This window comes from Salvelinus fontinalis, chromosome 11, assembly GCF_029448725.1.
Source record: "Salvelinus fontinalis isolate EN_2023a chromosome 11, ASM2944872v1, whole genome shotgun sequence".
Taxonomy (NCBI): Eukaryota; Metazoa; Chordata; class Actinopteri; order Salmoniformes; family Salmonidae; genus Salvelinus; species Salvelinus fontinalis.
This window is the reverse complement of record NC_074675.1, coordinates 33,188,949-33,212,501: the sequence shown is the minus strand read 5'-3', so window position 1 is coordinate 33,212,501 and position 23,553 is coordinate 33,188,949. Positions and strand designations below refer to the sequence as shown.

General features: G+C 39.6%; 1 protein-coding gene across 2 annotated transcripts; it reads left to right on the top strand.

Moving 5' to 3' along the window:
• Window positions 1-1,088: 1,088 nt before the first annotated feature.
• On the top strand, window positions 1,089-22,491 carry LOC129865583 (probable N-acetyltransferase 16). 2 transcript variants are annotated; one of them, XM_055938471.1, is made up of 5 exons: window positions 1,089-1,176; window positions 16,274-16,472; window positions 16,638-16,747; window positions 16,914-17,037; window positions 21,437-22,491. In XM_055938471.1, the coding sequence occupies exons 2-5, from the start codon at window positions 16,284-16,286 to the stop codon at window positions 22,016-22,018; spliced, it is 1,005 nt and encodes a 334-aa protein (XP_055794446.1). In that variant the 5' UTR covers window positions 1,089-1,176; window positions 16,274-16,283; the 3' UTR covers window positions 22,019-22,491. The 2 variants fall into 2 exon arrangements, with proteins under 2 accessions (XP_055794446.1, XP_055794445.1); XM_055938470.1 differs by lacking the exon at window positions 1,089-1,176 and adding an exon at window positions 1,800-1,947.
• Window positions 22,492-23,553: the final 1,062 nt, after the last annotated feature.

Sequence of the window (23,553 nt, the reverse complement as noted above, 5' to 3'; positions counted from 1 at the left end):
TACGGACAATTCCGTTGACCTCATGGCTTGGTTTTTGCTCTGACATGCACTGCCAACTGTGGGACCTTATATAGACAGGTGTGTGCCTTTCCAAATCATGTCCAATCAATTGAATTTAACCACAGTTGGAGACAAATCAAGTTGTAGAAACATCTCAAGGATGATCAATGGAAACAGGATGCACTCAAGCTCAATTTCGAGTCTCATAGCAAAGGGTCTGAACACTTATCTAAATAAGGTAATTCTGTTTTTTAATACATTTGCAAACATTTAAAAAAAACTGTTTTTACTTTGTCATTATGGGGTATTGTGTTTAGATTGATGAGGGATTTGTTAAATTTAATCAATTTTAGAATAAGGCTGTAACCTAACAAAATGTGGGAAAAGTCAAGGGGTCCGAATACTTTCCGAATGCAGTAGGAGGACGCATGCTCTCGTTCTTCGCCTCCCCCGAGTCCATAGGGGAGTTGCAGCGATGGGACAAGACTGTAACTATCAATTGGATATTGCAGGGTAAAAAGTAAAATGACACCGTGTCCTAATAGCCTGGTTAATATTCATTACACTTAACATTTTGATAAAAAAACATTTAGCTTTTGTGATTATTTTTTGTTGTTGAGTGGGTATTGATTTCAGGACAATGGATAGTACCAAGTCATTTAAAGCTGTGATGCTGGATATGTACGACACGGTCCCCATCCAAAACTAACCATATCGAGTTAGTAGAGACCCTACTAAGTATTTTTCACCTCACTTTAGCTGAGACAGGTAGAAAAGTTCTTTCTACAAGCCAATATGTATCCCATGTACAGTCTATAACAGTGTTTTGTATTGGAGGCTATATAGCGGATAGAGTGAAAAGCCAGCAGCAGACCGTGTGACATTATCCCCCTCAAAAACGAACCATATTTGGTTAGTAGAGACTCTACTGAATATTTTCCACCCCACATTAGCTGAGACATAAATTACTAATAGCCTTTTATTGTTGGGACAACAAAAGTGACCATTGCTGAAAATTAAACATCTTTGGACGATTTAACCATATTGCAATGTTTTGAAATTAGGGCTTTTATTTTGAAGGTTTCTCATTACCATATAAATATGACGTTATTTTTTGTGCTGCTGGCAGATTACTAGTAAACTCAAGGATTTCCAGGCGACAAAGCAAGTCACGGGGTATGAAACGTTGTTCATTCTCTGTATATAGATTCTTTACACATAAAGTTCATATTTTTTTATATCATATTATTTTTCGGATAAAGTTGCAATGAGAAAACGTCTGCTATTGTGATAATGTCCAGTGTTTGCAAGTCTAGCCCTATGTTTAACAACTTCTTAAAGGAAAAGTAATTGTAACATTGCAACAACAAAGTTGTATGTTTTGTTGGGGTGCATTGAAAATGGATCCCTATATAGCCTAAAATGATTGGTTTTCGATATTGGCTGACATAGCCTGCGTGTATTGTTCTGTGTTGAATGTCTAACTACACTTGCTGCTTGTCTGTCTGATTACAAGCCTACAGTAAATTTCAAGCCTACAGTAAATTCAGGGTGGTGATGTTGCAATGTAACAGCTAGGACACTGAATGGCTTTAGAATAGGGTGACCAGACGTCCCCATTCACCGGGGACAGTCCCCGTTTTTGGTGGCCTGTCCCCGGCTGGAGCTGTCCCCGGAAATGTCCCCGTTTTTAACTGTGCGTTAAAAACAGACCGCAAAGTGAAATATTTTACTTGGCAAGAAAGACCGGGCAGCAGAGCCTACCGGCTGACGTCGCAATCGCGTTGTGCTTGTTTTGTCCAGTAGAGGGGGTGCTCGCTATAGCAGCTTCATTCACTCTTCTTCTACTACCTACTTGCTCGCGATAGTTTAAGTGGAAAACTCGGCCAGAAGCTAGCAAGTGTCAAGTGAATCCACAACATCACCACAAACGTCTTTTCAAGCCAGGTACACTCGTTTGAGATCGTTTGAGATACTAGCTAGTGATGTTAATAAGTCACAATTTATTATATAGATAGATGATTTGCTCTATAAGGTTTTAAATGGGTTATGCTAGCTAACGTTAGCTATGTAGACTACATTAGCTAGCTAAGTTACTGTTATGGTAGCTAGGTTAAAAAACGTTCACATGTAAACATGCAGTGGACGGGCTATTTTGAAAATGTGATTATATTAAATGAATGCACAATTAATTCTGAGAATATTTTTGTAGATTACAATTTTAATGGTTTGGCATTATAATAAGTAGTGTGAAAATATATTTAGAAATGTTCATGGATAACATTAGTAGTGGAGAGGAAGGAGAGGAGGAAGGAGAGTGAAGGAGGCAGAGGAGGAAAGGTAAAGATATGGTTACAGAGCCTGCCAATTTATTATTCCAAACAATGTTTTTGAGATAAAATACAAAAATTAGGCAAGCAATGGGAATCAATTAACAAAAGTATTTTATATTGTAACAATATAATAGTATGCTGTTTATTAATACAGATTGGAGAGAAAGGAGAAGGAAAAATTTAAGGGAGTAAAAAGAGTGAAGCAAGGAGTGTAGAAGAGTGAGGTGGAAAGGTGAAGAGAAGGAAAGGAAGACGAGTGAAGAAAAGAGGAGGAGAAAGATTGGAGGAGAAGAAAAAGTTAAGAGAGTAAGAAGAGTGACACAAGGAGAGTGAAGAAGAACAGACAGAGGAGATACAATGACTCTTTCCAAGAAACGGAAATGCACTTTTTATGAAAAACATGATGAGAGAATTTCCATTTATACGCTCAGGTCAAGAGGATAGACTTGTTCACCGCACCCTGTGTAATTCCTCTTATTCAATTGGCAGCCGGAGAAGAACGGCTGTGGTAGAACATCAGCAGACGAAAAAGCATAAAGCCTCTCTGATTGCCCGTGTTGGTATGCCCTCTGTCACCACATTCTTCAAGAAGGTAGAGCCTTCCCAAGAAGAATATGATTTAGCTGTGCAGGAGGGTGTCTTTGCATACCACACTATGCGACACAATCATAGTTACAGATCTATGGACTGCACAGCACAACTGACACGGAAGCTTTGTGAGCCAAAGTTCACATGTGCTAGGACAAAATGTAACGCCACAGTGAGTAACGTGTTAGCACCATGGGCAACCACTTTGGTAACACAGGACCTAGACCAGGTTGGATTTGTGTCCCTGTCCATTGATGCGTCCAATCATGGACATGTAAAGCTGCTGCCAATAGTAGTCATATGTAAGATATGTGATGGCAGCACATCTGTGGAAACAAAACTGCTTGATTTTGTTGAATTGAATGGAGAAACAGCAGAGGAAATTGCAGCTGAGGTCCTGGTGGTCATCCAAAAATGTAACCCGGAAAACATTCTCTGCCTACAACAAATACCAACTTTGGAGGACTGAATAGGCTGGGGAGGGTCAATGTCCATACTAGAGGTCGATCGATTATGATTTTTCAATGCCGATACCGATACCGATTATTGGAGGACAAAAAAAGCCGATACCGATTAATCGGCCGATTTATTAAAAAAATAAGTTTTATATATATATATATATCATACACACACACATTTTTGTAATAATGACAATTGCAACAATACTGAATGAACAATGAACACTTATTTTAACTTAATATAATACATAAATACACACACACGCACACAGCTCTGAAGTGACAATGATACTGAAGAGTCTGCTTAGGAGACAAATACTCTCAACTCTTTGAATAAAAATAGAGTTTAAGTTACCTGTGATGAATGTTGAAAACAAAAACTTGAATTTCTATATGCAGGAAATCCTATTTTAATAATGGGCATGGTAAGAATTGACAACCAAAGTGCGAGTCATAATTCCCATGACACCTAGCAAAATCTGAAAAGCGGTTCCTTCATTTATTCAATAGGATATTTTTAGATTCACTTAAAATAAGGTCTGTGCTTCGTGTAGGCTTACATCACCGTGCCAATTTTATAACTGTGTAGATATCCATAGGACAAGGTAACTCTGATCAATATTGGCTAAATATAAGCGAAGATAAACTTTTTTGTAGAGTGGATTTATGAAAATATGTTGACAAACGTTGCCTTATCCTAGTGACATTTACACGGGTATCAAAACGTCGAGGCGGTTTAAGCCTGCACGAAACACAGACCTTATTTGAAGTAGATCAAGACATTCTCTATGGAAGACATGAACGGTAAAATAACGAAGGAACCCCTTTCAAATTCAGCCGCAAGTTATTACAGGAATTATAACGCGTCAACTATTTCTCTCTAAACCATATACCTTTGACTAATCCGGAAACTATCACCTCAAACAAAACGTTTATTCCGTTCCGTATTTTATCTAACGGGTGGCATCCATGAGTCTAAATATTCCTGTTACATTGCACAACCTTCAATGCTGTCATAATTACGTAAAATTCTGGCAAATTAGTTCGCAAAGAGCCAGGCGGCCCAAACTGTTGCATATACCCTGACTCTGAGTGCAATGAACGCAAGAGAAATTACACAATTTCACCTGGTTAATATTGCCTGCTAACCTGGATTTATTTTAGCTAAATATGCAGGTTTGAAAATATATACTTGTGTACTGATTTTAAGAAAGGCATTGATGTTTATGGTTAAGTACACATTGGAGCAATGACAGTCATTGATTGATTGTTTTTTATAAGATAAGTTTAATGCTAGCTAGCAACTTACCTTAGCTTACTGCATTCGCTAACAGGCAGGCTCCTCGTGGAGTGCAATGTAATCAGGTGTTTGTAGAGTGAAAACTCTAGATGTGCAATACCATTTATCACTCCCACTGTCCTGTGGGTTTTCAAGAAAGGCAAATTAATGAAACTGTCTGAATTACATTCCCCTGCTAAGCACAATAGATAGGGCCTATTATAGTGCCATTGGACTAGTTAACTGTAAGGTTGCAAGATTGGATCCCCCGAGCTGACAAGGTTAAAAATCTGTCGTTCTGACCATTCCTAGGCCGTCATTGAAAATAAGAATGTGTCCTTAACTGACTTGCCTAGTTAAATAAAGATTAAATAAAGGTGTAATAAATAAATAAATCGGCGCCCAAAAATACAGATTACCGATTGTTATGAAAACTTGAAACCGGCCCCGATTAATCGGTCATTCCGATTAATCGGTCGACCTCTAGTCCATACCAAAGTTAAAAATGCTCTGCAGTGGGAGGTGATTGGTTTAGGTTGTCTTGCCCACATCATTCATAACACGGCCAGAATAGCTTTGGATATGATGTTGAGTACCTGCCCACATCCTTCATAACACGGCTAGAACAGCGTTGGATATGATGTTGAGTACCTGCTCACAAAGATATTTGGATATATTCATATTTTCACTGTCTAGAAAGAGTGATGAAAATGTATGTGCCATTGAAATCCTTTTTCATTTCTGAAGACAAATGCCCTGTTGTCCTGTGAACAATGTTCGAAGATCCACTGACTGAACTTTGGCTGACCTTTGTCCATGGAAACGACCGTATTCAGTGACACGATCAAAATGCTTGGAGGCCAGGATCACTGTGCTGTGGAGTCCGCTGCAATTCTGAGAAACGTTGAAGCAAAATTCACTGCAAGACGTGATGACAACTTCATTCCAGTTTTGGTCAGAGGACTTCTGAGAGAGCTAGAGGAAAATGGAGCCATGTCTAAAGAGAGCTTTCTCAAAACATCCCAATCATTCTTCACTACGGCTGTGAACTACTTGCAAGCATGGGGAAAGCACACAGATAATCTAAAAGATTTACATTGTCTCCTTTTAAAAAGGCAACCTCTGCGTGAAGAGATCCAGAAGGCAGCAGGCAGGCGCACTGCAGGAAAAATGCCCCAATGTGACCATCAATGAGGATGCATTGTGTGACGAGGTTACTGGCCTGCAAGAGTTCCTAAAGGGGGTTCGCTTGAAGAATGGAAAACATCTGAGACACCGTCAGAGATGGAGCACGGTGGTTACCCACTTCAAAGAGAACGACATCCCACACACTAACCTGGCTAGATTAGCGTCTGTTGTCATGTGCTTACCTGGAAGTAATGCACCAGTCGAGAGAGTGTTCTGCCAAATGAATGATCTATGGACAGCAGCAAGAAATAGGTTCACTGTTCCTACCATCAAGGCCATGCTTATTGTGAAGATAAACTTCAACCTCCCCTGTCAGGAGTTCATGGAGAAGCTGGCCAAAAACAGAGCAATCCTGAGGAAGATACCTTCTTCTGAGAAATATACAGATTAGGTTGGTATAAGTATATTATGTAGTTACCAATCTCATCAGCATCTTATTTCTTTACTATGTTAAGTATTTCACATATACTATTGTCTGTTTTTTCAATTTTGCTCATGTTCTCTTTTGCTCTTATTCTACCAGGACCACTGAATGGCTGTTCAGTTCGGACAGTTCTGTTTTGTCTGTAGCGTTTCTGTAATATAGTTATTTTCTCTGTATCACAGTGTGCCTGTTAGAATAAATACATGAAACCGGAATTGTCCCCCTTTTGTATTTCATAGATAATATAACATTGGCTATTTTAATTATATATTGACCACCGAACTGGAAATGTCCCCGGTTTTCATTTCAGAAATCTGGTCACCTTACTTTAGAACCGACGTGGGACACTGACTGGTGTTGGGGAAGCTACTCTGAAAATACAGTTTAGCAAGTTAGCAATTACTTCACACTGGAAGAAGTTAAGCTACACTAAATCTACCTTTAAGAAAAATACTGTTGACTTAATTTAAGTTACTTTGAAAAAGTAGTTCACTGCATCGTGTAGTTTAGCCTATTAACTATTAAACACAAAAATGATGTTTCAAGTGAGAAATAGGCCAGTCTGAAGCTGAAAAAGAAAGGAAATGCTTGCCTAATTCACCAATATTTTGTTTTATTACATTTTTTATTAACTACTGAAAACACTTCCTAGATTTTAATTTAGTTCAACTACCACCAACCCTCTGGGCACAGGTTTACATGTGGTTGAGTTGTCAATGTGAATTCAACATGAAATCAACAACAACAAAAAATCACCATGTCACTGGATTTAGACTAAAAGTTGGGTGAAAAAAGACAATGCCCTTATGTTAACTTTTTGCAAATGGAATATGTTTCCCACGTTGATTCAACGTCATCACATACTTTTTGGAGGTTGAAATGGCGTGGAAACAATGTTGATTGAACCAGTTTTTGCCCAGTGGGAAGCTACTGCAAAATGTAGTTAAATTACCAGCTGAACTATATGTAGCTCACTACTCCTCAACACTTTCACTGACACGTACGCATAAAGACACAGAAATCGACAAGCATACAGATGCCGGATATACGTTTATTTAACTAGATGATAACAAGCAGCAATACTTAACATTCTCAATCCATTTTTTTTACTTTTAAATTAATTATATATAGCAATGGTCACCAACATTTTCTGAGTCAAGATCACTTTGAGTCAAAATGCAAGCTGAGATCTATTGCTCTGATTTTTTTTAAATGACATAAAAAACGTAAGCCTATGCAACATTACCCTAAAAACAGTACTGTAGCAATGAGGTTTGTGCAGAAGGCTATAGGCCCAATACATTATCACCGCATTTTGGCTTTGCTTGAATTGCCCTGCCAATGCATTGTTGTTCAAACCATTTTTCTTTGCATTATTCAAATTGGATCAACTATATATATTTTTAAATCTCACTCATCCTACACACAATACACATAATGACAAAGTGAAAACATGTTTTTAGACATTTTTGCAAATGTATTTAAAATTAAAACAGAAACATCTAATTTACATAAGTTTTCACACCCGAGTCAATACATGTTAGAATCACTGTTGGCAGGAATTACAGCCGTGAGTCTTTCTGTGTACGTTTCTAAGACCTTTGCACACCTGGATTGTACAATATTTGCCCATTATTCTTTTCAAAATTCTTCAAGCTCTGTCAAATTGAATGTTGATCATTGCTCGACAACTATTTTCAAGTCTTGTCATAGATTTTCAAGAAGATTTAAGTAAAAACTGTAACTCGGCCACTCAGGAACATTCACTGTATTCTTGGTAAGCAACTCCAGTGTAGATTTGGCCTTGTGTTTTAGGTTATTGTCCTGCTGAAATGTGAATTCATCTCCCAGTGTCTGGTGGAAAGCAGACTGAACTGAGTTTTCCTCAAGGAATTTGCCTGTGCTTAGCGCTATTCCATTTAATTTTTGTCCTGAAAAACTCCATCTCTTAACGATAACAAGCATACCCATAACATGATGCAGCCACCACCATGCTTGAAAATATGGAGAGTGGTACTTAGTAATGTGTTGTATTGGATTTGCACCAAACATAACGCTTTCTATTCAGGACCATAAGTTAATTGCTTGGCCACATTTTTTTTAGCATTATTACTTTAGTGCCTTGTTGCAAACAGGATGCATTTTTAGGAATATTTGTATTCTGTACAAGCTTCCTTCTTTTCACTCTGTCAATTAGGTTGTTATATATTGTGGAGTAATTACAATGTTGTTGATCCATCCTCAGTTTTCTCCTAGTACAGCAAATAAACTCTGTAAGTGTTTTAAATGCACCATTGGCCTCATGGTGAAATCCCTGAGCGGTTTCCTTCCTCTCCGGCAACTGAGTTAGGAAGGACACCTGTATCATTGTAATGACTGGGTGTTTTGATAAACCATCTAACCTATAATTAATAACTTCACCATGGTCAAAGGGATATTCAATGTTTTCAATTGTTTTACCAATATACCCAATAGGTGCCCTTTGCGAGGCATTGGAAAACCTTCTTGGTCTTTGGTTGAATCTGTGTTTAAAATTCACTCCTCGACTGAGGGACCTTACAGATACTTGCATGTGTGGGGTACAGAGATGAGCTAGTCATTCAAAAATCATGTTAAACACTATTATTGCTATTAGTGTCCATGTCCATGAATCCGCTGTGTGACTCGTTAAGCAAATTTTTACTTTCCGTAACAAAGGGGTTGAATACGTATTAACTGAAGACATTTCAGCTTTTCATTTTTAATTAATTTGTAAAAAATATTAAGTGAAAAACATAATTTTGACACTGACATTATGGGGTATTATGTGTAGGCCAGTGACAAAAACATCTACATTTCGTCCATTTTAAATTAAGGCTGTAACACAACAAAATGTGGAAAAAGTAAAGGGGTGTGAATACTTTGTTGATTGCTTGGCATAACAATACGATTATTTCTTGATACGTTTGAAACGAGGTCTAGTTGTAGCCGTAACTGGACTAGATTATCAATGACTCTTGGCGGAATGCATTGCTTGACTGCCGTGAGGATGATAATTAGCCTGACGACACGAAATGATTCCGCTGCTCTGTTATTCGCTACATTCTTCTCATTGTGGAGAAGAAACTAATGTCCGTGGGCGTTGGCCAGTGCAAGGAGTATGGGTAGCCAGGCAAGATGATAAGCACAGTCGTTCGCGAACTGCAACCCCAAAACGAATCGTTCTCGAGTTCGAGTTTGTTAAGCAGAGGCTGTGTAATGTAAGTTTTGGTTCTACAAAGCTGTATCCATAACATTCAATAATGAATTATCTGCAGTCATTTTTGCACCATGCGATCAATTATCATTTCTAAATATGTATTTTTCTTCTCTATGCTCTTGATCTATTTTCCTGCGCGCATATGACAGACCGTTGGTGGTCGGAGCACGTATCTGGAGCCAGAGGAGCGTGCATTAATTCTGCTGAAGGACTCATTGCGGCCAGCACTAGCAGGTCAAAATAAAGACTAAAATGAACGAGTCACGAGCAGGTCAAAAAGCGTTGAGAACTGCACACCTCTACCGTCTTCCAGTTGATGGCAAAACTCAGGTGGCACCACATTATTTCTGCCTCATGCACAAATTGTTGTTACTCCTATGAACAGAGAGTGACATATTCCTCGATATTAAAAAAGACCCCTGCCACTAATAATAACAACGCATGGTTGTTATTATGGTATGGTTTGTGTTTATTTTATTTTTTATCTTATTTGTTATGTTTGGAAAGTTGAGTGAGTGAGTAATGAAATGGTTGCATATCCCAGAGCCAATGTATTGCTGTGAGCCGGGTATGAGAGGGCTTTCAATGTTGTTCAGATGATGGATATACTTTTATAATGAATTATACGTCTTATTTATTTATTGTCCTATCATGGAAAACTACATTTTTTTTATCTTAATAAATTATATCTAATTATTATCCTATTTTAATGGTACTGTCTATGGCCCTATACCCTAGACACCCACCTGAATGACCCAGATATTAAGGAGAAGTCCCTGACTGTTTTATGTGCTCGCTGTAAGCGGTCTATATGCAGCTAAAATGAGGTCAGAGACCAAGAGCAGCACTGCCCCCTCAAGATTCTGAGCCTGCTTGGCAGGGTTGGTCCTGCAAAGCCAAAGCCCCCTAAAGGGAGAGGAAAATATACAAGGAATTTCTCAAAGCTGCTAATGAGAACCTTGACGACCTTGTACCTAGCCGGTGGGGATTCCGGTGGGGTACCCCCACCCAGGCAGTGGCAGTGCTGGCAACACTAGCTGCAGTAACCCATGGGGAGGGGGTCACACTCGGACATTCAGAGAGGGGGTATATTATTGTGGCCCTGGTGGCACAGAATCAAGGTCGGACTGCATGGAGATGCGTGGGGACATGGTCATGCCTGGTGGCCGTATTGTGGGTGTTTTTTTCAGGAATAGGGTGCACATTTGACGGCCATTATCTAGGATATGACAATGGTAAATAAATTTCAATTTTTGCTTATTTTTTTGCGCGGTCTTGCAGGCCTTCTCATGCAGCTGCAACTGCAATGGCATTTGGAAATCATGACCCATCTTGAGTTGGGCTCTGGGATGGTGCAACTGTTGAGAAAGTGAGCTTATGGTTGTGTGGGGGTAAGGGCTGAGTGTGTATGTGTGTATCCCACAACTGTTGCGAAAGAAGAAGTAAAAGATGTAAGGTACAATAGAGGATGATCCACAGCTATATATAATACAAATCGAGGTGACGGCAATGGAAATGCATATGGCAATTGATTTACTTCAATTCGGTAAATGGAACTGTATGCTCTTTTCAAAGAATGGATCCCAGTCGGTTCAGGGCTATGGGATACAGGGGGTCGAGGGTGGTCTGCCGGGCATTGGGATGACAAGCCATCTCGAGATGAGGCCTTTTAGCGGGTGGAATAGTAGGGACCAATTGGAGGTTTACTTAGTAGAAATGCAAATATCATGGTACAACTATATAGACACTCAATCATTATGTTACTTTTTAATAGTACGTTTACAAAAATATATTCTGATTAAAAGAATGAAAGGTGTGTCTCATGGTAAGTGGTGAAATAAGTATAGCCAGTTACAATTGTAATGGCTTAGCAGATAATAAGAAAAGACGATCAGTATTTACCTGGCTAAAAGAGAAGGATTATAATATTTATTGTTTACAGGAAACCCATTCAACAGTTTTAGATGAAGTTTTGTGGAAAAAGAACTGGGTGGGCAAAATATATTTCTCCCATGGGCAAAGAAATTCAAAAGGGGTGATGATCTTAATTAACAATAATTTTGATCCAAATGTGCAAATTGTCCAAACAGATCCTCAAGGTAGATGGATTATTTTAAATATGTTATTGGACAATAAACAAATATGGCTTGTTAACCTATACGGTCCGAATAATGATGATCCAAGCTTCTTTGAAAATATATATAAGAACTTATCAACTCTACAAGCAACACTAGACTCTATTATTATAATGGGAGATTTTAATACGGTCTTAAATAGCTCTATAGACCGGAAAGGAAATCACACTACAAATTATCACCCTCAGGCACTTAAGGAAATCATGAATGTCATGGATATATTGGAATTAGTGGATATATGGAGACTTAAATACCCTGATTTAGTGAGATATACATGGCGGAGGCGGAATCAAGCTAGTCGTCTTGACTACTTTCTTATTCCATTCTCTCTGGCACCAAAAGTTAAAAAAGTGTTGATAGGGGATAGAATGCGGTCGGATCATCACATAATTGGCATATATATTTCTCTTACAGAATTTCCACGTGGGCGAGGATATTGGAAATTTAATCAAAGTCTACTAGATGATAAATTGTTTAGAACTAGGACAGAAGATTTTATAACTGACTTTTTCAGACATAACATAGGTACAGCAGATCCCCTTATTGTATGGGACACTTTTAAGTGTGCCTTTAGAGGCCATGCAATTCAGTACTCATCTATAAAACAAAAGCAATTTAGATCAAAAGAGTCCATATTAACAAAGGAAATTGAAGGACTAACAGTACAGTTAGATAGCAATAAAAACGGTACCATAGAGGCACAGAATAATTTAGAGGAAAAACAAAAAGAAATGGAGGAACTTATTCAAGAAAGATCCAGTGTAATATATTATAAAAATAAAGCGAACTGGATGGAATATGGGGAAAAATGCACCAAATTCTTTTTCAATCTTCAATATAGAAATGCTACCAAAAAAAATGTATTAAAACTTGTGACAAATGATGGAGTCACGCATGATTCACCAAATGATATTTTGAAAGAGGAAGTAAAGTACTTTAAGAATATGTTTTCGTTTCAGGCTCCTCCATCTCCACTAACTGAAACTAATTGTATGGATTTTTTTCCTATTAATAATGTAAAATTAACATCTGAACAGAAAGACTCATGTGAAGGCCAAATTACAGAGGAGGAACTGCTTGTTGCAATTGGGGCCTTTAAAGATGGGAAAACTCCAGGGCTGGATGGCATACCAGTGGAAGTATACAAAACGTTTTTTGATATACTCAAAGGACCATTATTAACTTGTTTTAACCACTCCTATATAAATGGTAGATTATCAGACACACAACAAGAAGGTCTGATATCGTTATTACTGAAACAGGACCCAAGTGGTATATATAAAGATCCAGTCCAATTAAAAAATTGGAGACCTCTTACACTTCAGTGTTGTGATGCAAAAATCCTAGCAAAATGCTTGGCGCATAGAATAAAAAAAGTTTTGTCAGATATTATTCATCCTAATCAGACAGGTTTTTTACATGGACGATACATTGGAGATAATATAAGGCAAGTACTGGAAACAATAGAACACTATGAGATATCGGGGACACCAGGCCTGGTTTTCATAGCTGATTTTGAAAAGGCTTTTGATAAAGTACGACTGGAGTTTATATATAAATGCCTAGAATATTTCAATTTTGGGGAATCTCTTATAAAATGGGTTAAAATTATGTATAGTAACCCTAGGTGTAAAATAGTAAATAATGGCTACATCTCAGAAAGTTTTAAACTATCTAGAGGAGTAAAACAAGGTTGTCCACTATCGGCATATCTATTTATTATTGCCATCGAAATGTTAGCTGTTAAAATTAGATCAAACATTAATATTAAAGGATTAGAAATCCATGGCTTAAAAACTAAGGTGTCATTGTACGCTGATGATTCATGTTTTCTTTTAAAACCACAACTAGAGTCTCTCCAGGGCCTCATAGAGGATCTAGATACCTTTGCTATCCTCTCTGGATTAAAACCAAATTATGATAAATGTACCATATTACGTATTGGATCACTAAAAAATACACATTTTATATTGCCATGTAGTTTACCAATTAAATGGTCTGACGGAGATGTGGACATACTCGGTATAAAAATCCCAAAAGAAAGAAATGATCTCACTCCAATAAATTTTTATAGAAAGTTAGCAAAAATAGATAAGATCTTGCTACCATGGAAAGGAAAATACCTGTCTATTTGTGGAAAAATCACCCTAATTAACTCTTTAGTCATATCACAGTTAACCTATTTGCTTATGGTTTTGCCTACACCTAGTGACCTGTTTTTTAAATTATATGAACAAAAAATATTCAATTTTATTTGGAACGGCAAGCCAGATAAAATTAAAAGGGCCTATTTATATAACGAATATGAATTCGGAGGGCAGAAATTATTAAATATTAAAGCATTAGACCTCTCACTAAAGGCATCGGTCATACAAAAGTTATACTTAAATCCAAACTGGTTCTCTAGTAAACTGGTACGAATGTCTCATCCTATGTTCAAGAAGGGCCTTTTTCCCTTTATTCAGATTACACCTGCTCATTTTCGGTTGTTTGAAAAGGAAATGATCTCCAAAATATCCTTATTCTTTAAACAAGCCTTAGAAAGTTGGTTGCAATTTCAGTTTAATCCACCTGAAAGGACGGAACAAATAGTACAACAAATATTGTGGTTAAATTCAAATATAATAATTGATAAAAAAACTGTATTTATCGAAGAAATGTTTAAAAAAGGTATAATTTTTGTGAATGATATCATAAATAGGACTGGTGGAGTTATGTCACACATGCAGCTAACACAGACATATGGAAAAGTCTGCTCTACCCAAAATTACAACCAATTAATTGCAGCATTACCACAAAAATGGAAGAGGCAAGTAGAAGGGGAAAAAAGTAAGGAACTTGTATGTCGGCCCTGTATTAAAGAACAAAAATGGTTAAAGAAAAGTGTGATAAATAAAAACATATACCAATTTCATTTAAGGACCAAAAAACTAACAGCTGTGCCATACAAATTGCAAAATAGTTGGGAAGAGATTTTCGATGTACCCATTCCATGGCACATGGTTTATGAATTGATACGCAAAACAACGCCGGATTCAAAACTTCGAATTTTTCAATATAAATTACTGTACAAAATTCTTGCAACTAATAGAATGTTATATATATGGGGTATACAATCTTCCCAGCTCTGCAGATTCTGTTGTGAGGAGGCAGAGTCATTAGATCATTTATTTTGGTATTGTCCATATGTAGCTCGTTTTTGGTCACAGGTCCAGGAATGGCTGAAGAATTGCAACATTTGCCTAAAACTAACGCTACAGATAGCAATACTGGGGGATTTGAAAAGCCATAGTCAATCAATCAATAATATAATAATTATTTTGGCAAAGATGTTTATTTTTAATTTACAATCTGTAGAAGCTATGAGAATAGGAAGGTTCAGGTCTTTTGTGAAGCATCACAGCACAGTTGAGAAATGTATGGCAAATAGAAATCCGAAATGGATGATGTTGGAAGATAGATGGGAGGGGTTGGGTGGAGCTGAAGGGTGGGACTAATAACAAGATAAACAATATAGGGCATACGGGATCTGTGAAATGTGTATAGGTGCGGAGCTTTTGTGAAATAGCACAGTTACAAGTGGAAATAAAATTGGATGGACAACAGAAATAGAGGAAGGACTAAGAACAAATAAGAGAGAACTATTGTAAAGTGGACTGTGTCTGTAAGATAGGTATAAGATGTAGAAATTGAAGGTAAAAGCAGAAGTGTTTATAAGTTTACTCCAATTGGGGGATTGGTGGTAGGGTCGCGGGGAATAATAATAAAGGCATATTCTTTAAAAAGGTATGTATGTCTATATAGGTATGTGTATGTATATATGTGTATATGTATGCATACGTATATGGATATATATATTTACCCAAAAAAATATGGGGGAATGGAAATGATGCAGACAATTACATTGGAAGCAACATTCTTTCCGCAATACTAAGCTGATCCACCCCTAAAAAAAAAATAAAATAAATAAATAAATAATAATAATAATAATAATAACAACGCAAGCCTATCGATACACTTTCCTACTCATTCATTACAGCTGCAGTGCTGGTTGTAGCGCAAGTGGAAGTAGGATGAGGTTGCATTTTATTGCTCATAAAAGTGTTGAATAAAAAGTGTTGACAGCGCTGAGTAGGAACTTAAACAAGAACTCACTCATAAAAACAGCGGCTCTTTGCTGTGTTCATTGACAGTCTCTCTCTAGTCATGGTTTTAAACGTTTTGAAATCTCACTATCAACTTTGCCGTAGCTTTATTTTACACCTGCTACGTTACGTTAATGTAATCTGAGCCATGTGATTGGCCAGCAGTAGGCTTGTAGTGCACTTGAGTTGCTCTCTGGACCCTCCGGGGGAAAGAATGGGGACACTTCACCTATCCAGTGTGCAGGGCAGCTGAATTCGCTGCACCTACCGCCACACCCTCTAAAAACAAAAACAACAATAAACAGCAAAAATAAATTAAAACAAATGTAAGTCTTCATGTTTTTTTATTTTTTTACATAAATGTTTGCCGATTGACTAGGAATGCCTTGGAGATCAACCAGTTGATCGCGATTGACCAGTTGCTGACCACTGATATATAGCCAATAATTCTTTACTCCATTGTTTGTAAACCACAACTTTTACAGGACAGAAACCATGGCAGGTAGCTGTGTTGGGGAGAGCGACGGCCTGACATTCTGGGTGGCTGAACAAAAGGACTACGATGACGTCATGTCCATTTCTGTTAAAATCTACGGAGGGAATGACTACCTGCCTCATCGATATGCCGGTTGGATGACGGAGCCTGACAGAGTGGTTATACTGGGACGCAGAGATGGCAAATTGGTCAGTGTGTAGTGCTCTCGCTCTCTCTCTCTCTACTTCCATCCATCCCTATTTCTTCCTTCTGTATCTCTCCCTCCCTCTCTCCCTCTCTACCATCCATCCTTCCCTCCCTCTGCCTCCTCCATCCATCCCTAAATCCATCGTCATCCCTCCCCTCTCCCCCAGGTGGCGCTGGAGTCTGGTCTAATCGTTGACGAGGGGTGTACGGTGGTGGTGGAGGGGTTGAGGGTGTGCCCCAGCGAGAGGGGTCGCGGCGTGGCTAGGGTTATCCAGAGGTTTGCTGATCTTTTTATATTATTTATTTATTTGTAGATTTCTTTTTTTACACACAACAACAAAAAAGAACAGCAACAAACATAGTAAACACCAAATAACAGTCACATACACAGCTCAAGTCCATCGTAAATTAAAGACAAATGTACGGAATGTATACATATACAGATTTGCTGACCAGTACATCCAGCAGCTGTACCCCAGCGTCAGGACCAAGAGACAAACCAAGGCTGACGACCCTTCAGCTGGGCCCACACAGGCATTATCCAAGTTCACAGAGCTAGGGAGACGGGTGAGTTATAATTCATACTATACTAATATATACTATACTACTCTATACTTTACTATATATAATTTACTATGTATAATTTACTTTACTGTACTATACAAACCCTCAACTTTTTATCTGAGTGGTGTAGAAAACTGTTTGAAGGGTTTTTACCGTAACCCTCAACCACAACCCTAACCCAAACCCTCAACCACAACCCAACACAGGGACCCAACCCAATACACACCAAGACCTCTCTGGGGTGGTGACTATGGAGAAAGGGGTAAAGGTGGAAAAAGTTGTGATGATCGGACAAAACAAAGGGAAAACCAATCCTGACAGTTTCCCTTCTGAACCCTCCCCAATACTAACCTCTCCACCTACCTCCTACCCACCCCACACAGTCTGTTTCCCAGAGCCCATTGTGAGACTCTCCCGCTTACCTTCACCAAGACAATCCACCACAACATCCCCAGCCTGAGATAAACCTGACACGGAACCCAAACCGGATACGCGAGTGCGCCATCGTGCATACATTTATTTTGTCCCCCCCACACCAAACGTGATCACGACACGCAGGTTAAAATATCAAAACAAACTCTGAACCAATGACATTCATTTAGGAAATGGAATTATGGAAATGGAAATGTAGCTAGTTAGCTTGCACTTGCTAGCTCATTTGTCCTATTTAGCTAGCTTGCTGTTGCTAGCTAATTTGTCCTGGGATATAAACATTGAGTTGTTATTTTACCTGAAATGCACAAGGTCCTCTACTCAGACAATGAATCCACACATAAAACGGTCAACCGAATCGTTTCTAGTCATCTCTCCTCCTTCCAGGCTTTTTCATCATTGAACTTATATGGTGATCGGCATCTAAACTTTCATTGTATTACCACGACGACCGGCAACACAGTTCGTCTTTCAATCACCCACGTGGGTATAACCAATGAGGAGATGGCACGTGGGTATCTGCTTCTACAAACCAATGAGGAGATAGGATATGCAGAACTTGCAGCGCGAACTGCGTCAGAAATATAACTGATTTCTATTTTAGCCCTTAGCAACGCAGACGCTCGTTGACGTGCGTGAGCAGTGTGGGTGCAATAATTGAATAACATAGATTTCTAAATTTATTTTGCAACGCTCGTGCGAGCGACGCGACCGGTGTGGTCAGGGTATAAGACTTACTCATAAGTGTTCATAGCATGCTTTTCTTGAACAGAAGTCCGTTTCACAATCTCTAACATGACATGTGTAGCCTGTATGTACCCAACACTCCTTGTGTAAAAGTGCGTACATTCATGTTACGGCAAAATGTCCGTTATACTTATTTTATTTTTTACATAGGAGGATCAGAAGAGAGATATTACATTATGTTTCAAGTTATAACAACATGTCATGAGTCCTTCAGTTTAATACAGTGTTTATAAAACGTGTTTACATGTCATTTGCGCTATTGCCGCCATTTTCTTTTTGTGATAAAGAGTAGGAATAAAAAGTCCCTCCCTTGCAATCTCTTAGTACTCATATCCTGATTGGTCGTTTATCCAGTAACATATACAGATCATAAGATGTTCTGCTGACTTGCCAAAGGCATCTGTCTTCTATCTCCTGACCTCCTCAGGGCCATTCAGAGTCGTAAAGGGAGATCCGTCTATTGGTCTTGTGATAGGTTGAAAGGGGGCGCTGTCAATAACAGAACTGTTATTAACAGAACTCGTGGGCTCTCGTTACAAACTATGCAACACAAGGGTTACATAATTTAATAACACAACAAAAAATACTTGAATTCAGCCACAGAACAGATTGCTTGATTTTCCCCCTAACCCAGTGGTCACCAACCTTTTCTGAGTCAAGATCAAATCGCAGATTTCCCACTCTGGGGAAAAAAAAACATGAAAATGTAACATTAACCAAATAAAAACAGTTCTGTAGGAATGAGGTTTGTGAAGTAGACCTAATACATTATCACAGCATATTGGCTATATGCCAATATTGTTATTCTCAGACCATATTATATTTCAAAACTCGAGTTTTGATAACAAAATAGATCAGTTTGTGTAACACTTGCAAGGCACAGCTAGGCAAAAATTTGAATAATTTGTTAATAATTTGCTTTTTAATTTGACTGGACTGATAATAACTGCATCTGATGGTCATGTTGCTTTCAAGATAACTGGGAATTTGGTTAGAGTTTACGAGTTGTATAACCGTTCAAAACGATTTTTCCCGGTCTAATCCAGTTCCCAGTTGTCTTGAATGCACTGAAGTCGGAAATCAAAGATTACCGACTTCTGAGTTCCCAGTTTTTTTGAACACGGCATTAGTATCAGCAGAGAGAGAGAGGGAGAGAGAGAGCAGCAGAGGGGTCCACCTCTCACGGTCTCTACTCTCTCCTTCCTTTCCTCTAGTGAGACTGACCAGAGAGAGAGGACACAGTCTTCCACCTGATGGCGAAACTCGAGTCGCACACGACGGGCTGCTAATAATAATGAAAAGGCAGGGCCATCGATACACTTGGCTACTCATTCATTGCAGCTGCAACGCAAGTGGACGTAGAAAGAAGCGCGTTTTATGTTTTGTAGTAGTGTTGAATAAAAACTTACCCCCATGTTCCCCCACCCTCTCCAGACCAGACTGATTTACCGCCCCATGTTCCCCCACCCTCTCCAGACCAGACTGATTTACCACCCTCTCCAGACCAGACTGATTTACCGCCCCATGTTCTCCCACCCTCTCCAGACCGGACTGATTTACCGCCCCATGTTCCCCCACCCTCTCCAGACCAGACTGATTTACCGCCCCATGTTCCCCCACCCTCTCCAGACCAGACTGATTTACCGCCCCATGTTCCCCCACCCTCTCCAGACCAGACTGATTTACCGCCCCATGTTCCCCCACCCTCTCCAGACCAGACTGATTCACCGCCCCATGTTCCCCCACCCTCTCCAGACCAGACTGATTTACCGCCCCATGTTCCCCCACCCTCTCTAGACCAGACTGATTCACCGCCCCATGTTCCCCCACCCTCTCCAGACCAGACTGATTTACCGCCCCATGTTCCCCCACCCTCTCCAGACCAGACTGATTCACCGCCCCATGTTCCCCCACCCTCTCCAGACCAGACTGATTCACCGCCCCATGTTCCCCCACCCTCTCCAGACCAGACTGATTTACCGCCCCATGTTCCCCCACCCTCTCCAGACTTAATTTCCATATACATATGCAGACCGAGGAGGAAGTTGCAATAGGCCCGTGCAACCCACGTTTTTATATCAGCACAAACAGAAACCCTCTTAAACCTTATCCTATAGCTTCATGTCCACATCCCGATTCAAACCTTACCCTAACCTCAACAACAACCCAAACTCTATCTTCATGTTCACATCCTGGTTCAATCTCTAAATTCTGACTCAGCTTATCAATGACAATATTATTCTAGTAATAAAAGTGGTTGAAATAGTCAGCACTTCTGTACATTGTATTTCTATGAATTTTATTTTTGGAATTTATACTTCTGTGTCAAAGCCATTTGAAAGGCAAATGTCCAGACAGTCTGTCTGCATTTCCTATTTCTTCCTAGAAACCAGCCCAAATGTCAGTATCTTATACCTGGAAACACATAGGGGTTAAAAGTCTGTCTCAGCGTGTGGCTGTGTGGTGCTCTATACAACAGCCTTTCAAAGAACACCTGACTAAAGGAAGAAACAGCATGTGTTCCTGTCCTAAATGGCACCCTATCCCCTACATAGTGCACTACTTTTGACCAAGGCCCATATGGCTCCAGTGCACTACAGCGCGAATAGGGTGCCATTTGGGATGCAAGCCTGTGTCATGGGTACTGGTGTGGTGAATACAATACGAAACAGTGCTGTGTACTAATGGAAACACTTATTGCGGCAGTAGTCCAATTGAGGACCACATGGAGACCGGTTATATCTAATTTAACTGAGTCAAAGGGTGCGTCCCAAATGGAACCTGTTCCATATAGTGCTCTACTTTTGACCTCAGCCAATAAAGTTGAATGGGTGATTTATTCATTGAGTTTCTGAGGGAGCTTGTTAGGGATAGGCTGTGCTTGTATTGCTAAGAGACTTGTGCGCACACACAGATACACACACAAACACACAAACTATTGCTGCACCTTTCACAAGGGGGAAAACACCACAATGGACTCGTAATTCAGGTGTCAAACCACCCCTCTTTTTCTTCTTTTTACATCTACCTCCGCTTCATCCCCCTCGTCTACGTTTGCTCTGCACTGTTTTCACCCATTCTTTTTCTTTCTCTCTCTTAATTTCTCTCTCCAACTCCCTCATCTCCCTCCCCCCCTCTCCCTCCACCCCATCCCCCCCTCTCCCTCCACCCCATCCCCTCTCAATCTCCCTCTGTCTTTCTCTCTCTCTCTCTTTCTCTCTAGGCTGCTCTCTCATTCATCGGGGAGGCCGACAGTTTCGAGGGTTTCGTCTCACACCTGAGGAACAAACTACATTCCACCACAGGAAGTGAGCCAGGTGGGTCCGTCCCTCAAATGGTTCTGATAGAGGATGAGCAACACCTGAAGAACATCCTCCTTGATCCTGAACTCCCCTCCAGGGTTCAACTTCCTGGTGGTGCCATTATCCAAGACTGGCAGCCCTTACAACCAATCGAAGGAAACCTTGAGATCTTAGCAAGGCGAAACCTCACCTGGTTGGCCGACAAGCCGGAAAGACCTTCCTTCCTCAGCTTTTACACTCCGCCTTATCCAATCCCGTACAAGGGAGGATCGCTGAGATTCAATATCGATATGTTTGGAACTGATCTAGTTTCAGCAAAGAGGGCACTTGCCGGCCATTTTGAGAAAGTGAGGGAGAGGAGGGAGGTGAAGGGGAGGGTGATGGTTCACGTGTATCTGAATAAGTCGCTATGGGAGGGGGTGAGGGAGTTCTGTGAGGGATACACAGGGGTGAGGAGGTGTAGAGAGTACTGGGAACAACTGTTTCTGGAGAGAGGGATGTGAGGAGATGTGGAAAGGATGAGAGCGAGAGGGAGGGAGAGAGAGATGAACAGAGGATAGCAAAAGAGAAGACAGTGAGAGAGTGTGCAAATGAGACTTAGAGAAGGGTTTTCCACATTATCTTGCTTTGATTATTTGAATCAGCTGTGTAGTGCTAGGGAAAAACCTAAACATACCTCCCTGGGGGGGGGGGGTGTTAGCCATGTAATCAATATACATAATATATCATACAGTATGTAAGACTTTTTATATTGATTTGATTGATTGATTGGAACAAAGCCAGCACTTTAGAAGTTAATATGATTTTAAAAAACGATTGGGATGATGCAAGAATTTATAATGGGACATTACAGGAATAAATGTTTTCTTATTAAATCATTGTACATTTTTGTAAAGACAAGTCTACCAAATCACTGTGATTCATCATGACTATGAAATGCAAATCAGTATCAATAAGAATAAATGAATAGAATGTTGCTGATCGTTCTCTCTCTCTCATATCCATTTATAACTGAAGCTAAAAAGGGGGGAAATGACAGCTAATTGTGTGTGTGCGTGTGTCATCTACCTGTATATCTCAATAGCAGTTGATATCTGACAGTTATCAATGAAACAGGATGGTGTATAGTAAAATATATATTGTAGTTAAAAGGAAGGCCCTTGGTTGGAGGACAGAGCTTTCAGCTTTTAGGTGTTTGTCTGTTCAATCAGAAACACACTCCATTCCGTCCTTCTCAACCAGGGTAAAACGTGTGTGTGTGTTGAGTGCTTGTTCCTGAATACTTAAACACTTTACATACGTATTTACCTAATTAGAATGACTAATTGGATCCCAAAGAGAATTATAGAACATTACTATCCAACACAGCTCTGTGAGTAACATAGCTTTCATACATTTAGTTACATTGTTGTTCAATTAGGCGCCACCTAGGTACTGTAGCTCTCAACGGGCTGTGTGGTGTTTTCAAGTGGTTTTATTTGGAAGTACTGGCAGGGGTAACATAAACAGTAGCCAAGGATAAAACAGAATAAAGTATATAAGGAAAGGAGGAACAATAATATTAGACTTACCTATTCAATTATACCTGGTGTATTGTAAAAGCCTTGCTAAGGCAATATAGGAAATGAGAAAGCTTTATAATTTCTAATACATTATCTACAGAATAAGCTTGGTGTGTCAGATCCTCTACCTGCACGTCTTTACTTAGGACTATTAAAGTTTTACAGACAATACTGATACGGTTCTACACAGGCAGCCCAATTCTGATCTTTTTTTCATTCTTTGGTCTTTTAACCATCAGATCAGCTCTGAAAGAGATCTGATTTGAAAAGATCTGATGTGATTGGTCAGAAGACTAATTAGTGGGAAAAAAATATCAGAATTGGGCTGCCTGTGTAAACACAGCAATAGATTCCGGCCTCACATCCTCGATCACTGTCTGGTTAGGGAATACGTTTGCCCGGTCCAAGGGCAAACTGCAAAGGATTATCCGGTCTGCTGAGAGGGTTATCAGCTGCCACCTGCCCTCCGTTAAGGT